The 19,869-nt window shown below is 38.9% G+C and overlaps 1 protein-coding gene across 1 annotated transcript in view; it reads left to right on the top strand.

Moving 5' to 3' along the window:
* The window catches only part of LOC124594445 (dynein regulatory complex protein 1), a 326,671-nt gene that overhangs the window by 289,583 nt on the left and 17,219 nt on the right, over positions 1-19,869 (top strand). Inside the window, exons 21-23 of the mRNA XM_047132821.1 lie at positions 7,801-7,946; positions 8,132-8,276; positions 8,357-8,535. Coding sequence (XP_046988777.1) covers positions 7,801-7,946; positions 8,132-8,276; positions 8,357-8,535 — 470 coding nt within the window. The remainder of the gene's footprint in view (positions 1-7,800; positions 7,947-8,131; positions 8,277-8,356; positions 8,536-19,869) is intronic.

The following is a 19,869-nucleotide window of genomic DNA, read 5'->3' as shown; positions in this document are numbered from 1 at the left end:
TTGAATGGAAAGTACAATGAAAAACATCAGAAAGTGAAAATCAACAGGGTCCTACATTCTCAGTGTCTTTAACAATGAAAGAACTCAATGAGGGCCTCAGTAATGTGAAAAATGGAAAAGAGGCTGGGGTGGATGATATGTGCATGGAGGAGATCCAACATTTTGGCCTGGGCACCAAAGTGTGTATCCTGCAGCTTCTCAACAACTGCTGCAATACTTATAAGATCCCCAAGATGTGGAGAAATGCAAGGATAGGGACTCTGCTGAAGCCTAAGAAGGAATCAAACTCACCATAGAATTACTGACGTATATCTCTTCTTTGTCACCAGTACATATTGTATGAGATACTCATTTTGAACCATGCGGCAGACACTATGGATCTGAGACTTATCTGTCAACAAGCTGGTTTTAGACCTGGCAAATTATGCAGCAACATATAGAGGAAGGGTATGAAAATAAAAAGGTTACAGGGATAACATTGGTTGACCTCTGCTCTACATATGATACTTCTCTTCCAGAAACACTATAACAAACTCAGAGATTACTGTTTTGTCATGGTCATTGAATCTCTCTTGCAAAGTAGACAATTTTACATAATTCTTGATGGAAAGAAGAGCCATTGAGAAACTAAAATAATGGACTGGAACAGGTAAACATTCTGGCCCTCTCCGTTATTAACCTATACTATACACTATCGATCAGCCAGTACCTAATCACATATGCAGATGACTGGCAATCACAGCACAGAGGAGGACATTTGAGGATATAGAGCAGAATCTGGAGAAAGCACGCAAAGTTTTGTCAGACTGTTATCAAAGTAACTCCCTTGCAAAAGCTCACTGTTTCCTGGAATAATACCACATTGGAGCACAAAGATAAACCAAGCTATCTAGGTGTAATGCTGGATAGATCTCTTACATATAAAAACCACTGTGAAAAGATCCGAAAAAATGTAGCCTCCAGAAATAACATTTTGTGGAAATTCATAAACAGCAAATGAGCAGCAGTAACTACTATTCTGAGAACCACTATTCAAGTGCTATGCTTCTCTATAGCGGAATATGGCTCTCCAATATGGACCAGATCAGCCCACATGAAGAAATGTATGAAATCTGTACCCCTACCAAAGCTTTACAGAGCTGGTCTTGTGAGTCCTAAATCCTAAGATCATGTCACAAATTCATAGAGATGCTCAGACAAAGATTTGGTGATCAACATTCTCTCTTTGGTACTGAGTGTAAGCCTGGATGACTGAGAACTTGTAAAAGATTCTTAAAAACAATCATTAAAGAACCACCACCTGATTATCTTGCAGCACAGGTAGTGCCTAAAGGCTCCAGAACAAACCAGAAAACATGGGAGGACATTGAACTGCATAAGAATGGAGGTGAGCCTGGTGAAAAAAAATAAAATGAGAAGGTGAGATCAGGGTAAAATGGGTGCTGACAGATGTGATTATGTTGCTGTGCAAAACATGTAGCACATCCTGGCTTATTGAAACTATCCCTGCAGATGCAACCTCAATGATTTATGGCTGGGCAAGAAAGAAGCCCTGCACGTGAGCTAAAAGACAGTGACTGGTTTCTGGACACATAAAAGAAAAATTGAAGTTTGGTATTCTTAATGTAATACTAAGGCATGCCCAATATCCTACCAAAAAAGATCTACCGATGAATAAAACTACTACTACAGTCAACAGCGTCCAGTCAATTGTCCATCATTGCCCTTGCTCAATGGTGGTGGTGGTGGTGGTGGTGGTGGTGGTATTGGTGGTGGTGGTGGTGGTGTGTGTGTGTGTGTGTGTGTGTGTGTGTGTGTGTGTGTGTGTGTGTGTGTGTGTATGTGAATGTGTGCATGTGGGTGGCTGGGTGCATGCATGAATACTTGAGCGTAATTCAGATGTGAGTACCTTTGAACATAACACTATTTTATGGAAATATCTGCATCTGTGGCACTTATTCAAGTAAAAGTAATGCAGTTTTTTTTTCAGATTTACTGCATGTCTTTGAATTTGTCACCATTTTTACACAATTGAAAGAAAGCTTACATAATTTAACAGTTACATTCTGACTGGCTCCCCCTTTCAATACTGCACTGTGATTGGCTGGATAGAAGAAGAGTGAGAGGGAAAGGGGGACATGGTTTGTCACATGATGGTGATGTTATTGATGATAAAGAGGGGCGGGGCTTGCCAACATCTTGGATTGTGGCCCCAGTATGCCTGCATGTAGGCAACTTGCTCTAGAACTTGACCTTAAGTCCACTGGTTTTGCAAGTTTCAGTACCGCATTGCAGTGTGATGTGTCCCAGAGTCTTCACAGATATACTACCAGTTCTCATTTCCATTGTTGAACATTCTTCTTTCTCATACAACAGTCTTTGTTGTATGGCTACTGTATAGCCACACAGTGGCACATTTATTTGCAATATTAACAATATGTTTAACAACTATTTCTTTTTTCAATATGTAATATAAATTCTTCACTTTCTTTCATCATTTGGTGATCATTTCTACATCATCAGTGATTTTTTCATGTTCAGTGCCCTTTATCTGTACATGGCTCTCTTTTTTTACCTCTTTAGCAAGCCTGTTTGTCTGTTCATCAACATTTTTTTTTGTTTGGTTATCTTTTTTCTTTATGGAGTGATTTTTTTTCCATACTAGATAATCTGTTATATTTATTGGATAATCTGTTATCTTTATTTTGTCATCAGTTTGCCACCTTCTTCTCTTTATTTGGTAATATGTTTTGACTGAGAATCGCTCTACATTGTTTGGTGTTTTCTCTTAAGTGTTTAATAACCTCTTTTCATTATTTAGCACCAATTCATTTCTTTGTTACTATCTTCCCTCTTTGTTTGGCACTTGTTTTTGACTGTTTATCAAGAACTTGTTATTGAATACTACTTCTCTGTATTTATATATCTCATTCCATTTTGTCACAGTTGAGCCATGCATGGCACATGTTCCCGCCATTATCTATTTTACACAGTGTTTTTAACGTATTTCCACCTCACTATATTAATTTGAATTATTACTGTCACTGACTTGCTGCTTTGCCTGACTGTGACTGGTGTTAGCAGCACGTATCGATATATCCCCTCTCATAGTATCTTTGCTTGACTGCTATGTCTTCCCGGTCATTGTCTGTCATAAGGGAATTCACTTCATGAGTTCGGGCTGCCGGTCGGTTGGGACATGTCTGGAGTGCAGTCCAGACCTGCCAGTTGGGAGTTGCAATGTGGTACTAGTGCAGTCGGGTTGGAGCAGTGAGGTCTGTGTCGACATGGCTTACCCGACCATTGCCACAACTCATCACTTGAGCTGGGTCACGGTCTTTGTGGATCGTCGGTCAGTCATCCTACTGGACGACGCGTTTTGGCTTGCTGATTGTTCATGAGTCAGCTGTGTGTGTGTGCATCAACTCCTGATGTGTCTTCGTGTGTTCTTAGTTACTTTTGGGTGTCGTTCAGGTTGTCGTGCAAATGTTTGTCAGGTTGTGTGTGTGGTTGGAGTTAGTTGCACTGATGACTATTTTAGATGTCGTCAGCATTCTGAGTGAGTTGGTCGGTTGTTGTGAACGAGGGAACTTATCTCCATGTGATGCAGTTGGCTGGGTCAACTGGCGGTCCCTGCGCACTGCCAGAGCATGTGTGGAGCTGTTTGATCGCTATGAGCTTTGTGGTTCACCGACCCAGGACATCAAAGCTGAGTGCTGTTTTAAGTACTCAAGCCTTGTCCATTCATATTGTGGTTTGTTTCAGTGGTTCACTGTTGGGGAGGTTTGTACATATTTGATTGTGGGTAATTAGATCGGTAACATTTTGTATTTGAGTTCTTATGTGCCAATTGGTGGCACGCAAGTCGTTTGGTCGGTCGGTCCGTGCCTGTCCCTTGGTTGGGTTCCGACGGATCAAGTGTAGCTGGGCTCACCACCTGTTTCACCTAAGTGAAAAAGGGCAGATCGACCCCCTGGAGGCTTCTGAGTGCCTTTGTCTTTACTGTTTTTCCCACCGGTGTTTATTTATCTGTTTTCAGCTACCTAAAATTTAAAGCTTATGGCTATTTTTTCGTTTTTCTTAAAAATTTTGCAAATTAATTAGGGGCTTTCAGTCTTGTAACCTTATTCTTAAAATTTTCTTTCAAACTTAAACATTGCAGTCTTCTGCCTTTAAAAGATTATGGCAATATATTTTAAAATTTTGAAAGTTAATTGTGGCCTTCAGCCATTAGTATTGCACCTTGCAAATGTTTGTTCCAGCTGCTTTGCCTTGAGGCTTTCTACTTAGCTGTGATATGTGTTTTTTTTTTTTTTTTTCTTATTACACTACTGGTCATTAAAACTGCTACACCAAGAAGAAATGCAGATGATAAATGGGTATTCATTGAACAAATATAGTGTAATAGAACTGACATGTGATTACATTTTCACGCAATTTGGATGCATAGATCCTGAGAAATCATTACCCAGAACAACCACCTCTGGCCGTAAAAATGGCCTTGATACGCCGGGGCATTGAGTAAAACAGAGCTTGGATGGTGTGTGCAGGTACAGCTGCCATGCAGCTTCAACATGATACCACAGTTCATCATGAGTAGTGACTGGCGTATTGTGACGAGCCAGTCGCTCAGCCACCATTGACCAGACGTTTTCAATTGGTGAGAGATCTGGAGAATGTGCTGGCCAGGGCAGCCATCGAACATTTTCTGTATCCAGAAAGTCCCGTACAGGACCTGCAACATGCAGTTGTGCATTATCCTGCTGAAATGTAGGGTTTCGCAGGGATTGAATGAAGAGTAGAGCCATAGGTTGTAAGACATCTGAAATGTAATGTCCACTGTTCAAAACGCCATCAATGCGAACAAGAGGTGACCCCAAACCATCACGCCAGGTGGTATGCCAGTATGGCGATGACGAATACATGCTTCCAGTGTGCTTTCACCACGATGTCGCCAAACACAGATGCGACCATCATGATGCTGTAAAGAGAACCAGGATTCATCCAAAAAAAATGACGTTTTGCCATTCGTGCACCCAGGTTTGTCGTTGAGTACACCATCGCAGGTGCTCCTGTCTGTGATGCAGCGTCAAGGGTAACTGCAGCCATGGTCTCCGAGCTGATAGTCCATGCTGCTGCAAACATTGTTGAACTGTTCGTACAGATGGTTGTTGTCTTGCAAACGTCCCCATCTGTTGACTCAGGGATCGAGACGTGGCTGCACGATCCATTACAGCCACACGGATAAGATGCCTGTCATCTCAACTGCTAGTGATACAAGGCTATTGGGATCCAGCACGGCATTCCATATTACCCTCCTGAAACCACATATTCCATATTGTGCAACTGTCATTGGATCTCGACCAATGCAAGCAGTAATGTTGCGATACTATAAACTGCAATCGCGGTAGGCTACAATCCGACCTTTATCAAAGTGGAAATGTGATAGTATGCACTTCTCCTCCTCACACTAGGCATCACAACAACGTTTCACCAGGCAATACCAGTCAACTGCTGATTGTGTATGAGAAATCGGTTGGAAACTTTCTTCATGTCAGCACGTTGTAGGTGTCACCACCAGCGCCAACTCTGTGTGAATGTTCTGAAAAGCTAATCATTTGCATATCTCAGCATCTTCTTCCTGTTGGTTAAATTTCGCATCTGTAGCACATCATCTTCATGGTGTAGCAATTTTAATGGCCAGTAGTGTATTTTATTTGCCTTTTCTTAATTGCATTTTTATCTTGTTGATTTTTAAGGTCTCTTGTTTTTAAACATTGTGGCCTTTAAAAGTCTATAGTATTTTAAAATTTTGAAACTTAATTGTGGCCTTCAGCCATTAGTATTGCACCTTGCATCTGTTTGTTCTATCTGCTTTGCTTTGAGGCTTTCTACCTAGCTGTGATAGATGTTTTTTTAAAATTATTTTATTGCTATTTTAATTGGATTTTTTTATCTTGTTGTTTTTTAAGATTTTTTTGTTTGGAAACCTTCAGCCATGAAAGAGTTGCATTTGGTAAAGGTTCGGCTATGTGCTGCTTTGGTTGTAAATATGTTATTAAATCACAACAAATTACAATTAGAAGGTGAAACTGACCCCAACCTTATTTGGCCCTTTCCAAAATCCTAATTACCTGTTCTGCCTAGCAGGCAGGCTGTTTCAATAATATATTTTGATTTTCTTTAGTCTTTATAGTATAGTTAGTGGCTATCTCTTTTGTGTTATTTTCTGAACATTCTTTCAGCATTTTTCTGTATAGAGTACCCCTCCCTGTTGCTCTATCGTTTTTCCCATTCACATGCAGTGGGCCAAATTACCTCTCATTTTTGCAGTACACTCATCATTTTCTCTAACCCTTATCCTCAATATCAACATCATGAATACATAAAGACAGGCATATGAATGTGCTTAAACATTAGTAATTACATTTTATTTTATTGATTAATGGAAAATCTCATATAAAGATGTGAAACAAATACTAACAAAGAGATAGAGGGGCTGGCCAGTACTTACCACAGCTCAGTACAGCCGATAGATATACATAAAACAGAACTGAAAATTTACGTTCCTAGCTTTCGGAACAAATGTTCCTTCATCAGGGAGGAGAGAGGGGAAAGAAAGGGAATAAGGGAAAGGAGATTCAGTTACTCACAACCCAGGTTATGAAGCAACAGGGAAAGGAAAATAGGGAGGGTAGCAAGGATGGAGGCATGGTTGTCAGCTGACAGTTCATTGTTCACCACATTTGCTGGATCACCTAGCATGGGAACAATTTCAATTACTGATTTCTCTCAAAAGGAAACATGCCATTAGACTCACCAGGTTAAAATTGTAGTATGAATAATAAGGTTATACAAAACATTGTATGAATAGTAATTTGGCAGTTTTATATATGCTAACATAAACATTGCTTGTTTGCTTGGAAACAGTCAAAAGATAAGAGAAAAAATTAGCTATTTAAAAAAAGTAGAATGGTAATGAATGGAGTAAGTCCATCTTGCTACATTTCATACTTCGCAATACATTTTCTTGTTGATGGTTTTTTCACACAAAATATCCAATTTCAGCTGTACATCAGTCACAATGCAAGCAATAAAAAGAATTTGTGTGTAGAATTTGCCTCCTTTCACAGTATTCAGTGTGGAGTTATATGCTTGGTGCCATGGTATTCAACAAACTACCATTGTGTGTAAATGAAGAGAATGGATTTCCCATTTAGTTCAAAATAGATTAAAAAATTCATTAGTCATTCCTTCTACATATTATCTGAATATTTGTATTCAAAGCTTTAAAAGTTTTGACTGTTAAGTGGCAAGTTGCAGAGATTATTATTAAGCTGCATGATGAGGAGAAAGGTATCATTAACAGTTCTCTGTTGTTATAGATGTAGTTAACTTTTTTGAAAAATACCAGAGTAATGAAGTAATTACTAAGCTAAAATAGCAATTATTTAATATAACTGGAAAGGAGCAGTTTTTTCAGAATAATTGCTTTCTTCTAATTTACTTGTTAAATTTAGTTGTTGTAACAAAGTATAAGTATAATTTATTGTTAATACAGTGTAAAAATTAAATTTCTGTATTTTTTTCTTTTTTATGTATAATTTACCTCATTCCACCTCATTACAACTAAAATCTCTTTCTTTTTGACTGCTTCTATGTTGTCTTTCATATGTTTACTTTGTGCATTCTGTTTGTTAAAAAAGTTTTGAGTTCGTGCTGATATAATTTCATAGGACAGTTACCCCAGAAAATCTAATATTGTTGAATATGAGTGTAAAAAAATAACTGTATTTTCAGTCAAGAGTCTGGAGAAACAGCTGTGCCACCTAGTGAGTCTGTGGCATCAGTGCAAAGTATGGATGAACAGATATCAGAGGAATCTCACCCTGGTAGTTCACAGCATGTTGAAACACAGCCCACCCCTGAACAAAAGCCCATGAAATGTGAGTGATTACAGCAAAGCATTAGCTGTCACCTGTGTAATATAGTTACGTAACTGTATATCTTCTGATTAAAGATGGACAAATTTGTTAAGTCATTAGAGTTTCATTGTAGAATACTAGACTTAGTATCGTTTTGTGCTACAACTGTAGAACTATTTAATTTCTGTACACAAATCTGTTTACAGCATCACCTCCTACTGTTGAGGAGATGGCATTACAAAAGGATAGAACAATGGATTGCGTATTAACACATCACGTGAAAATAAATCCAGTGTATGTTCTGAAAGCCCTTAGAGAATTTATAAGTGATTTTAGCAGCAAAAGACAACAGTAAGTTTATTAAAAAAAATTTAATATGGATACCAGGTGATACTAGCAAACAATAATGTTCATCTTATATTTTGTTTCAGAACATATGTTAATCTTGAATCACGTTTATCAAGGAAAAGAGATACTGTGTCAAGGCTCTTGTCAACAGATGATGTAACAGCATATTGGAAGAAGTTTGAAAACATTTTTTCTCCTAAAGCAATACAGTTATGGGACTGTTTATACACAGGGCTGCAAAAATATCATTGTGTATTGAAAGGTACAGTTATTAAAAATTCAACTACTCAGTTTGACATACTTTATTGAGCTTCCCATCGGGTGAACTTCAGTGATGTTTTACACACTTATTTGGAAGGCACAGTAAAAAGCTTTTTTAATTGTTTTCCAACTTGTTTCAATCACTGATTTTCTCTCTCTCTCTCTCTCTCTCTCTCTCTCTCTCTCTCTCTCTCTCTCTTGTCCTTGTTGTTGAATGGTTTTGTGTTTATTAATTCATAGCTGTAGAAAACATTGTATCAAATTTGCATACCACAAAAAATGGCTATGTGTAGCAATTTGTATTTCTAACTCCAAAATAAAGCAACATTTTTTTTAAAATTTGGATATATTTACAACAGTTAATTACTAAACAAAAAATCTGATAGCAGAGAAAAAGAATATAATATTCAAATATATAATAATTCCCACAAAATACTATAATTATTTGAATGAGGAATATATCACAGTTGTTGATTGGCTACTAAAAATAAAGAAATGCTTGTAGCTTCACTGTGCTTCTGTGGTTGCAAAATAAGATTTTGAAGGTAATGTTGCATCAGTCAGTATGTAAGCAGCAAGTATCTGAAATGAACAATCTTATTGCACCACTCACCAGTTGTGAGGTACATTCTGTCATTTGCTTCCAGCTACTGGAGGGAATCAACAACATTGAAATTCATTGTCAATAGTGATGTGGGTATGAGAATGGGGTGTTGTGAGGGAGCTGTGCAGAAAATTCATGGTTGGCCACACAGATATGCATGATGAAAGTCGTTGAGAAGATATTCATATGTGACTTATGAACTTATGCAACATGTTAATGAACTTGTGCATGCGAGATGTTGATTCACAATTTCTGAATTTTCTGAAGATGTGCTTCAGGTGTCAAGTGCAACCCTCTTTAACACTGTCACAGAGAGGTTACATTACCACAAGCTTTGTGTTAGATGCACCTCGAAATGTCTTACAAATGCTCATAAGACAGAAAGAATAGGTTTGGCTTTGGCATTCCTTCAGCACAGTCATGAAGAGAGTGTGGAATTCTGAACAGTATTGTGACAGAATGATGCATGGGTGCTATAAGTGATGTCTGAAACTAAAGAACAGTCCAAACAGAGGATCCACACTCATTTTCCCAATAACCCACAAAAATTCAAGCGGATGCTGTCAAACAGCAAAATGAAGGTTACAGTTTATTTGAATTGCAAAGGAAATTTCACAGCAGATTTCATGAGAGTAACATGCGAGAATACTGCAACATCACAAGTTTATTGTGATACTCTTACAAAACTTTGAAGTTTAATCCAAAACAAACTGCCTGCCTGGGATTATTACCAAATCAATCATTCTCCTTATCATGGCCCTATACTGTGAACTGAACAAAGGAAATACCAACTTTTTGACCGGGAAATTTCTCAACATCCTCCCCTTAGTCTGGACATGGCATTAAGCAGCTTTCACCTCTTCCTTAACATGAAGGCTTGGGTGGTTTCAAAGCTGATCTCAACTGGCTGAAACACCATCTAGCACCATACTTCAATGAAATTGTGGGAATCGTGTCCCTCACTGAACATGATAGGCAGATACCACAGGTTTGCTAGATGTGGAGGGTAAAACAAATAGTTAAAGCATGGGAACAATGTAACAGAGACATCCAAATGCTAAACAGCCCCTTTATTGGAAAGGTAACAGGCACAATTAATAGAGAATACATTGGGTGGGGAATCAGTTTACACAGTTTTTTTAGGCAACATGAGAAACATCTTAAAATGTTTTTAAGATATGTTAAATGGGGCTAATCTGACACAGTGGTAAAGGAAATATGCAAATACAAATAAATGAACTTAGAGGTACCATGAGTATATCTAATCTAACACTGTGGTCAAAGCAAAATATAATCACAAATAAACAAACCTGAGGTACTGTGGGTGAGGCTAATCTAACACATTTGGGAATTTTGGTTTTTAATGGATGCATGTGTGGCACTGTAGTGGTTGTATAGTTCAGAAAAAGAGGTCGGATCGTGGTACTTTCACTGTAATTTAATGAGCTTGATGAGGTGGATACTCCGCACTCAGGACATGAGACAGTGAGGTCAGTGCTGAATAATGTTGCCCTGAAGTATTGTACCAATCTCACCCCCTAGTTCTCCTTGGTCATGGGAGCCAGCAGGGCTGTCTGCTTTATAGACACAAAAAATGAGCTTGTCATTGATGTCTTCATCGGTTGTGTGTCTATCTCGTAACCCTACAGAAGCCATTAAGTTCTGATAATGAAATAACTTAAACATAAACTTAACACCAAATAAGCATTTAATAGCTGCAACCATCATGTGGAGTATTTGGTGTCAGAGTGGTAAGTGCCAGTTGGAAATACTTTCTGTAGCATGCTTTAGCAGAAAACCCCAGAGCTGCAGGAAAGAGGCATGTGGCAGACAAAACTCTTGTCCTTGGATGCATACAGTTTGCAATGCATCTTTCTTCTGTCTGGTGACAGGTCATCTGCTGTAGCACAAGATCGTCTGATAAGGAATATGTGTGGTGGACATGAATGCATAAAAGTGTGTTGCAACAAAGTGATAAAGAAGCTGGAGTCAAAGTATGACAAATGTTTGAATTTGGATGGTGACTATATTGAAAAGTAATGTCAACATGTAACAACAGATTGAATACAAAACAAATTTTCTGTTTTTCTTTTTTAATAGCCAATTGGAGGTTAATTTATGAATAGCCTTCATATATTCAAATTTCTACATTTTCATCGACATCCATACTCCACAAACCACTATGAAGTGCATAGTGGAGAAAATTCCCATTGACTCCATATTAGGCTTTGTTCCTGTTCTATTTGAGTATGGAGCTGGGAAGAATGACTGCTTAAATGTGTCTGTGCATCTGTAAATAATCCAGTCTCGTATGCCTGATCCTTGCAGAAGTAATCCATTGGAGGCTGTAATATATTCTTAGATTTCTCACTTAATACTGCTTTCTGCTGAAATATTTCTATTTGTTGATAACAGTAGCTTGCTAGTAAAGGATATTGAGTTCAATGTGGGCAGTTTATCAAGTAGTGCAGTTCGAGACATGTGTTCATTGCTTTTAGAAAATAAATTGATGCTAAATCACAGTAAGACTCAATTTTTACTATTTATAACACACAATACAACTAAACTGACATTTTGGTTGCTTATAATGTGCATATGATTCATGAGTCTGAACAATTCATATTCCTAGGTGTTCAAATACACTATGTGATCAAAAGTATCCAGACACCTGGCTGAAAATGACTTACAAATTCATTGCACACTCCATCGGTAATGTTGGAATTCAATAAGGTTTTGGCCCACACTTAGTCTTGATGACAGCTTCCACTCTCACAGACGTACGTTCAATCAGGTGCTGGGAGGTTTCTTGGGGAATGGCAGCCCATTCTTCACAGAGTGCTGCACTGAGGAGAGGTATTGATGTTGGCCTGGCATGAAGGCAGCATTCCAAAACATCCCAAAGGTGTTCTATAGGATTCAGGTCAGGACTCTGTGCAGGCCAGTCCATTACACCACTCCACCACAAGCATCATGAACAGGTGATTGATCATATTGAAAGATGCAGTCGCCATCCCCGAATTGCTCTTCAACAGTGGGAAGCAAGAAGGTGATTCAAACATCTATGTAGCCATGTGCTGTGATAGTGCCATGCAAAACAGCAAGTGGTGCAAGCCCCCACCATGAAAAACATAACCACACCATAACACCGCTGCCTCAGAATTTTATTGTTGGCACTACACATGCCGGCAGATGATTTTCACTGGGCATTCACCATACCCACACCCTGCCATCAGAATGCCACATTGTGTGCCATGATTCATCACTTCACACATATTTCCACTGTTCAGTTGTTCAATGTTTACACTCCTTACACCAAGCAAAGCATCGTTTGGTATTTACCAGTGTGATGTGTGGCTTATGAACAGCTACTTGACCATGAAATCCAAGTTTTCTCACCTCTCGCTTACTGTCATAGTACTTGCAGTGGATCCTGATGCAGTTTAGAATTCCTGTGTGATAGTCTGGATAGATGTCTGAGTGTCACACATCACAACCCTCTTCAACTGTTGGTGGTCTCTGTCAATCAACAGACGAGATCGGCCTGTATGCTTTTGTGCTGTACATGTCCCTTCACGTTTCCACTTCAATATCACATCAGAAACAGTGGACCTACGGATAATTAGGAGTGTGGAAAACTCACATACAGATGTATGACACAAGTAACACCCAATTACCTGACCACGTTCAAAGTCCCCGAGTTCCGCAGAAAACCCCATTCTGCTCTCTCACGATGTCTAATGACTACTGAAGTGACTGATATGGATTACCTGGCAGTAGGTGGTGGCACAATGCACCTAATAGTAAAAAGGTATGTTTTTGGTGTGTCTGGATACTTTTGATCACATAGTGTAGATGGGAAGCTGTTGTGGAATGCCCATTTCAATTGAATGCTTCTATATTTAACCTTAGAACACTAATTGCAATAGATGATAGTCCATCACAAAAAATATTGACCTCTTTTCAGTAGTCTGGGAGTTCTGACATTGGCCTCTCAATATACATTTTCTTTAATACCATATGTTGCTAACAATGTGAACTTATTCCCAATAATTAGCTGCCTTCAGAAAGTTAGTACAAAACAAAAATCCAACCTATATTTGTTCCACACCTCCTCAGCTCATATCTGTTCTGTTGGGAAGTTTCTGGTAAAAATGTAAGAAAATTCCTGTGTTAAAATTGTTGACAGTACTAATAAATAATCAACAGCTTTATGTTGGCATAGGATTTTTGAATATTTTATTTTATTTATTATTAATTTTTCTGTTGTGAATTTCATATGCTGACTCATTCCATGACCATGGAAATTTGTATCTCAGTTTGATTTTACTGAATTAGACATGAAAAATAAAATAAAAAATAAAAACTTAGATTATCTTGCATTTACATTTATTTCTCTATGCACTTCAAACTAACTTCAGTTTGCAAATTCACATAAAAAATATTTCCTTTTCACTTGTGATCAAAGTGTTTTATAGGCCTCCCACTTAGGGATTTTTACCCATACCTGATTTTATAGTTATTATTTGTCAAAAATTGTCTGATAGTCCAAGATTGTTTACCCGTACATCACACTCTTCGCAGTCCATTGCTGACACTGTAGTTACCCTGCTGCTAGTTTCATCTATGACATTTGTTTTTGCACGTATGTACCTACACCAAATTGTCTTATCTTTTGTTGTTGAGTATTTATCTAGAACTTCTGTGAATTTATTTAAAAAATATCCCCCCCACCCCCACCACCACCACTAGTTGATAAAAACAAACAAATGATTAATTCCTTGTTGACAATAAGCTCAATTAAGTCAGTAGCTGATATTTCAAAGTGTTTGTTTCACTGATAGTATGAAGGTTATGTCTCAGTTTAAACAAAGTTCCTTTTCTGGTTTTAGTGCCTGATTCTCCAGTCTTCGAAACTGTCCTACAGGAAGAGTCTATCCTTTCATATGATTATAAAGTACACATTGGGTTTCTGTGTCCCTTCACCAATGCTCAGCTGCACAAACTGCAACATGGTTCAAAAATTGGAACTGAACTTCAAATTAGTGTATTTTATTTTTATTGACTGCATTGTCTGATGATGGATTGTTATGTCTGTGAAATGCCCAATGTTGCTTGTTCCAGTGGTGTCTTTTTCTTTAGGACATCCAGTAGGTGGCTTTTTGGTATGTCAGAGTCTATCTTATGAGTGCTTATTGCAGAGTGTTTGAAAGTGATGAAGAATTTCTTTACACTTGAGATGCTGTTGTCGGGATTTATCCTAAAAGAGACCTATTTCTCCTACCTATCACAATCAGTATTTAATCATGCATGGCCTTAGTCTCACCCACTATACTTTCACTACATATCTCTTCCAATTTTTCATTTCCAGTCCATTTGAGGGTAGTTTATATTTAATGAACCTCAGCTGTCAAAAGTTGCAACTTATACTACAAATCCGGAACACTTTTGGTTTGCTGATCACATCATACTGTTTGCACATAAACTTCAGCAATGAGTGGAATAGAAAATTTGAAAGTAGCCCTGATAATTATTTCTTTTAACGTCAAAATACAGAATAAAAAACTGAAAAAAAATAGTACAAATTAACAGTAAGGTCATGAACCAATTGGCAGTTTTTGTGATTATGGTAGTTTGTAATTATTAACTTTTTTATCTATTTACTCCCTAACAGTGTACATTTCCCACCCCTCCCCCCAAAATCCACATGTCACACACACACACACACACACACATAATTAAACACAATATTGTTTCACAGGTAAGGCTACTTTAGTTATTAACAAGGTTACCTCTAAATACAATCATTTTACTTAGATGTGCATAGATAATTTCCCCTTTATGTTTGCACATTCATATATTTTTCAATATTGTAGAAGACGTGTTATTAAAAAAGTGCTTCAGTTCTAATGTGAATTTATGAAATTATTTAATTTTCTTTGCTTTAATTTCAAAATCAGTAAGTCCTGGCTGATTAAATCAAATGCCATGAACAAATTTAAGAATATCCCACAGTTTAATTTATTTCTCTCATAGGTATTTAGAACCATTTTTATGAAATGGAAGACCAGTGTTTCTGTTTATCCATTCTTTAATAAACGATTATTTGAAAGAAACCCATAAATGACCCCACAAGTGAAAGCCAGGCAGAGCTAAACAACAAAAGTATTCTGTGGGTATATCAAGGTGTGGCTCATAATCTCATAATTAAGGCTCTGCAACAGAATAGCCTAAATGAAACATTTAAGTATATTGCACAATAATGGATTACAGAACAAAAATTATCAGGGTACATTTTCCCCCATACAGATTTAAGTAATGACACTCAATGTTTACGGAAATGTTGATACTTGGTGATGATGTCAAACAGATAGTAGTTACACATAAGGCTTTGCCCTAAAATGCCAGTTAGCTCCATGTTGCACAGATGTGGGGACATGGCTTCCATAAAGTATAGCCTCCCAAAGGCCCCGTTTGTTCATATTTTAATAAAAAGCAGTCCAGATTCCAATAAGTTCCTATTTTTAATTCTGGATACTATTTTCAGCCTAGAAGACCGCCCTCAGACCAAGGTGAAATCATGAACACTACAGATTCAACTCACATGAAACATATTAAATGTTTTAAGTCTTGAACTGAAAAACATTAAGCACACAGTGAAACTAACATTGCTTTCAGTAAAGATCATTCCAAAATGCATTATTTTTTAGTAATACACATCACCAAGAATGCCAGTAAAAACACAATCATTTTAATGCTAAAAACAAAACACATTCATAACATCATCCTTGTACATAGCTTGGTAAGTATCAATTGGACATACAAGGACCTGTGACAGAATGAAGTTAGCTAGGGCATAAATTATAATAGAATGGGACAGAAGCTACTCCACTTCAAGTTCAAATGGAATGACATGTGATGTTTCCATGTGGTGGTGCTGGGTGGCAGCTGCACACACCACTCTTGATGCATGACTGTCAGCGTTGTCTGAAAGTGCCACCTCCTGGTGACCAAGCTTACTCACTGTGTGCCACAGTAGGCTTAGTGAATAACACATGATGGGCTGGTGCCTTGCACACTGTTGGACTTTGATAGATGGAGAAGTGCCAGCGCAACTGAAACTGCAGGTTACTAAAACTCTTTATTTTTATTTAGTGTGCCTGTAAACCAGTGGCACCCTCATTTCCCTCCCCTTGTAACACAAGCCAGCTCTTGGTGCTCAGGAAGCTGTGTCCATGTCTTCTGTAGACTACCAGTGAACACACTCTGTTGTGCAAATAGCTCCCTGTCAGCTTGCATGGGAGAATAGGGCCGAAAGTGATGCAGACAGTGACAGCATCACTGTGGGCAGATGCCCGCAGGTGGAACACTGGCTGCTGGCAGTGCCAATGCTGGAACCGACTCCAGCAGAAGTGGCAGCACCGCCATGTAGCACCATCCATGCTCAGTTCCTGATGAACTTCTGGATGTCTGGAAACAATCAACGACCAAAGGAAGGGCCATCAAGGTTGGATGTGAAGAAGGAGTACTGGATACTGGAAGATCAGACGACCTCGTAGATGTGTGAGGTGGTGGTGGGGCTGGGCCTCCACATGGGAGAGAAGTCATTTGTGGTGGTCGGTCACCAGCCGCTCTTCCATTTGCTATGTGAAGACGTGCTGACCATGTAGGCTGCATATGACTGCCAGCATCCAACACTCATGGTGACCAAATGTATGAACACAAACAGGTGTCCAGGTGTGCAGTTCATTGTTAGAGGGCCTTGGGAGGTCTCAGAGTAGAAAGCAGGAGATTCAGCACTGGGCATGTCTGGTGACCATGCAGTAGCCCTGCCACGCACGCTCTTCTCAATATGGGGGTGGACCTGTAGGAACTAAGAAAGCACGTGAGAGCCTCTCCCATGGGGAAATCATCAATACACTTCTTCATTTGCATCTTAAAACTGTGGATGAGGCATTCTACCTCCCTATTCAATTGAGGTAGGAATGAGGGTGTATGACCGTGGCGAATACCATGGTGTGCAAAAAATTGTGAAGAGTCTGAATGATGGATTGTGAACTACTATCAGTTACTGTGGTGCGGGGAAGAGAATAGCTGAGTGAGGGCGCACACCTTTGCCTCTGCTGTGGTGGAGTGGCAGTTGATGACATATGGAAACTGAGAGTAAGTGTTGATGACTGCCAACCAATCTGGATCTAACAAGGAGCTGGCAACATTGATATGGACATGCTCCCAAGTCTGTGATCGCTCAGTCAGGCTATGGTGAATAACATTGCTGGGGAGTGGCCTGATGACCTGACTTGAACGTTTAGAACAAGCAGTAATGAAATGTTCAATCTCGTGAGCAATTACAGGGCAGTATATATGGTGGCGAGCCAGCATCTTTGTGTATGAGGTGCTCCCAATGATTCTGATGCAGAAGATGAAGGATGTTGTGCTGGAGGGATGCTGCAATGATCACCATGGAACAGCATTTTCTGTGGACAACAATATAATGCCACTGACAAGAGTAAGTGTGTGCCATATCAGAAAATGACTATGGGTAGGACCTGATGCACAAGCGTAAGGTCACTCAGGCTATCTTTGTTGAACATAGTGTCACACTTGATAGAGAACACAGTTGGCAGCAACAGCTTGAGCAATGGGAGAACTGGCAATAGGTAATCCACCCGCTGTCCACCAAGTTTCTTCATTGAGCTAAAAACCTAGTACTTCTTCCTGATTGGAACCAGGGTCAAATCCCATCAGTAAACATGAAAGAGCATCTACATTTGAATGCTGAATCATTGGTTAGAAATGGATCTTGTAATTATATCTACTAAGGAACAGGGCTATCTTGTCCAGTGAGTGTTTCATGGGTCTAAAGAGAGACACTAACAGCTCGTTATCAGTCACCAAATAAACTTAACACTGTAGAGAAACACATGAAACTTCTTAATAACATAAATAATAACAAGAGCCTCTGTCTCTGTCTATTCAATAGTAATTCTTCTGTGGATCATAAAGCATTTTTCACACAAAATCAATGGGCTGTTCTGAACCACCTGCACATTGTTGTGACAACACAGCCCCCACACCATATTGAAATGCATCCTTTGAAAGTGCAAGTTAGAGCCTGGGCTGATAGGTGGCCGAGTACAGAGGAGAACACAAACCATCCTTCATTGTCTTGAATGCATGGTCACAGGTGGATATCCATTCAACCACTGTATCTTTCTTAAGCAGTTGATTTGGAGGATAGGCAACTGAAGCTGGCTGTGGAAGGAACTTATGGTAATACACAACTTTGTCTAAGAATGCTTTTTCACATATATAGGGTGCCAAAAGGCCACAATAGCCACTATGTGACTGTTTGTTAGTTGAAACCACCAACAAGAAATATTTTGTCCCGCGTATTCTATAGAGGATTGGAAGAAACTTGACTTTTCCAAATTGCACTTGAGATCAGCTTCACTCAAGGTCTGAAACAAAAGACAAAGGTTACAAAGATAGTCCTCAGTGATGTGACCAGAAATGACAATGTTGTTGAAGTAATTGATACAGTGAGGAATCCATTGGGTAAGTAATTGATACAGTGAGGAATCCATTGGGTAAGTTGCATCAAATAGCATTGAAAAATGGCCAGCACATTTGCAATGCCAAAAACCAATTGGTTGTACCTGTAGAGATGTATGGGATATTAACAACAAGAAGCTGATCTCATTCTAACAAATTCAGTTTTGAAAGATATTGTCCAAATGCCAACTTTGTCTTAAAGTTCATGCAGGCAAAGATTGGGGTGTGTATCAACCATGGACTACAAATTAACCATTTCCTTAAAGTCTCCACAAACAAGGAGTTTGCTCATCAGTTTCTTGTCAGTGTGTCCCATTGATTGGATGAAACAGTTTCCATGATGCCTAAAGCTATCAGCCTGTCTAATTTCTTCCTTCACTTGAGCACAATGTGCATGTGCTACAGAACTGGCACAGAAAAAATGGCGTTGCACCATAGATTTGAGAGTGATGTGCACTACATAATCAGTAGCTTTGGTGAGTCCCATTAAGAAAAAGGCAGTATATTCCTTGCACAAATCATAGAGCTCTTGTTAAGGCACAAAATCTGACATAAAATGAATGGAATTGGAGACTGTAAATACAAAAGCCCTTGAAGCATCCAAACCAATAAAATCACATGCAGTGTCCACCACCAGAAATGTCACTGTTCAAACCACCACGTTGTATGTTCTTTCCACAGTAAACTGGCCAAGAATAGAAATCTGCTGTCTATTGTAACTGACAAGACAGCATTATGTAGCCGACAGTGGTGTAGAACCAGCATGGAGATAAGTATTAAAATTCAATAGCGAGGTCACTGTGTGCATACCAATTTGGAGTCATAAGGGGTCCCATTAACATGCACACAGATGAACAGTTCATTAGTAACAGTTGCAATATCTTTACATACTTGACTAACAACACTAATGTCCGTAGGTTGAGATGTGAGAGGCACAGTGGAAGTTGAGTGATTATAGCACTTAGATGCAACATGACCTTTCTTATTACACACATGGCACAATATTCAACATTGTGATCAAGCCAGTCAGTCATGCAGCACAAACAAGGAGGACAGGGGCTTGTGGAAATTTTTCCACCTCAATCAGATTTTTGTGATGCGTGGCTGCTGAAAATGCTGCATTGCCATAACACCCATGTGTGTCTGAATCGACAGGGGCTATGTCAGCCCATGAATCTA

The sequence above is a fragment of the Schistocerca americana genome, chromosome 2 (assembly GCF_021461395.2).
Source record: "Schistocerca americana isolate TAMUIC-IGC-003095 chromosome 2, iqSchAmer2.1, whole genome shotgun sequence".
Taxonomy (NCBI): Eukaryota; Metazoa; Arthropoda; class Insecta; order Orthoptera; family Acrididae; genus Schistocerca; species Schistocerca americana.
Note: the sequence above shows the minus strand (reverse complement) of the source record. Positions and strands in the feature narration are given on the sequence as shown.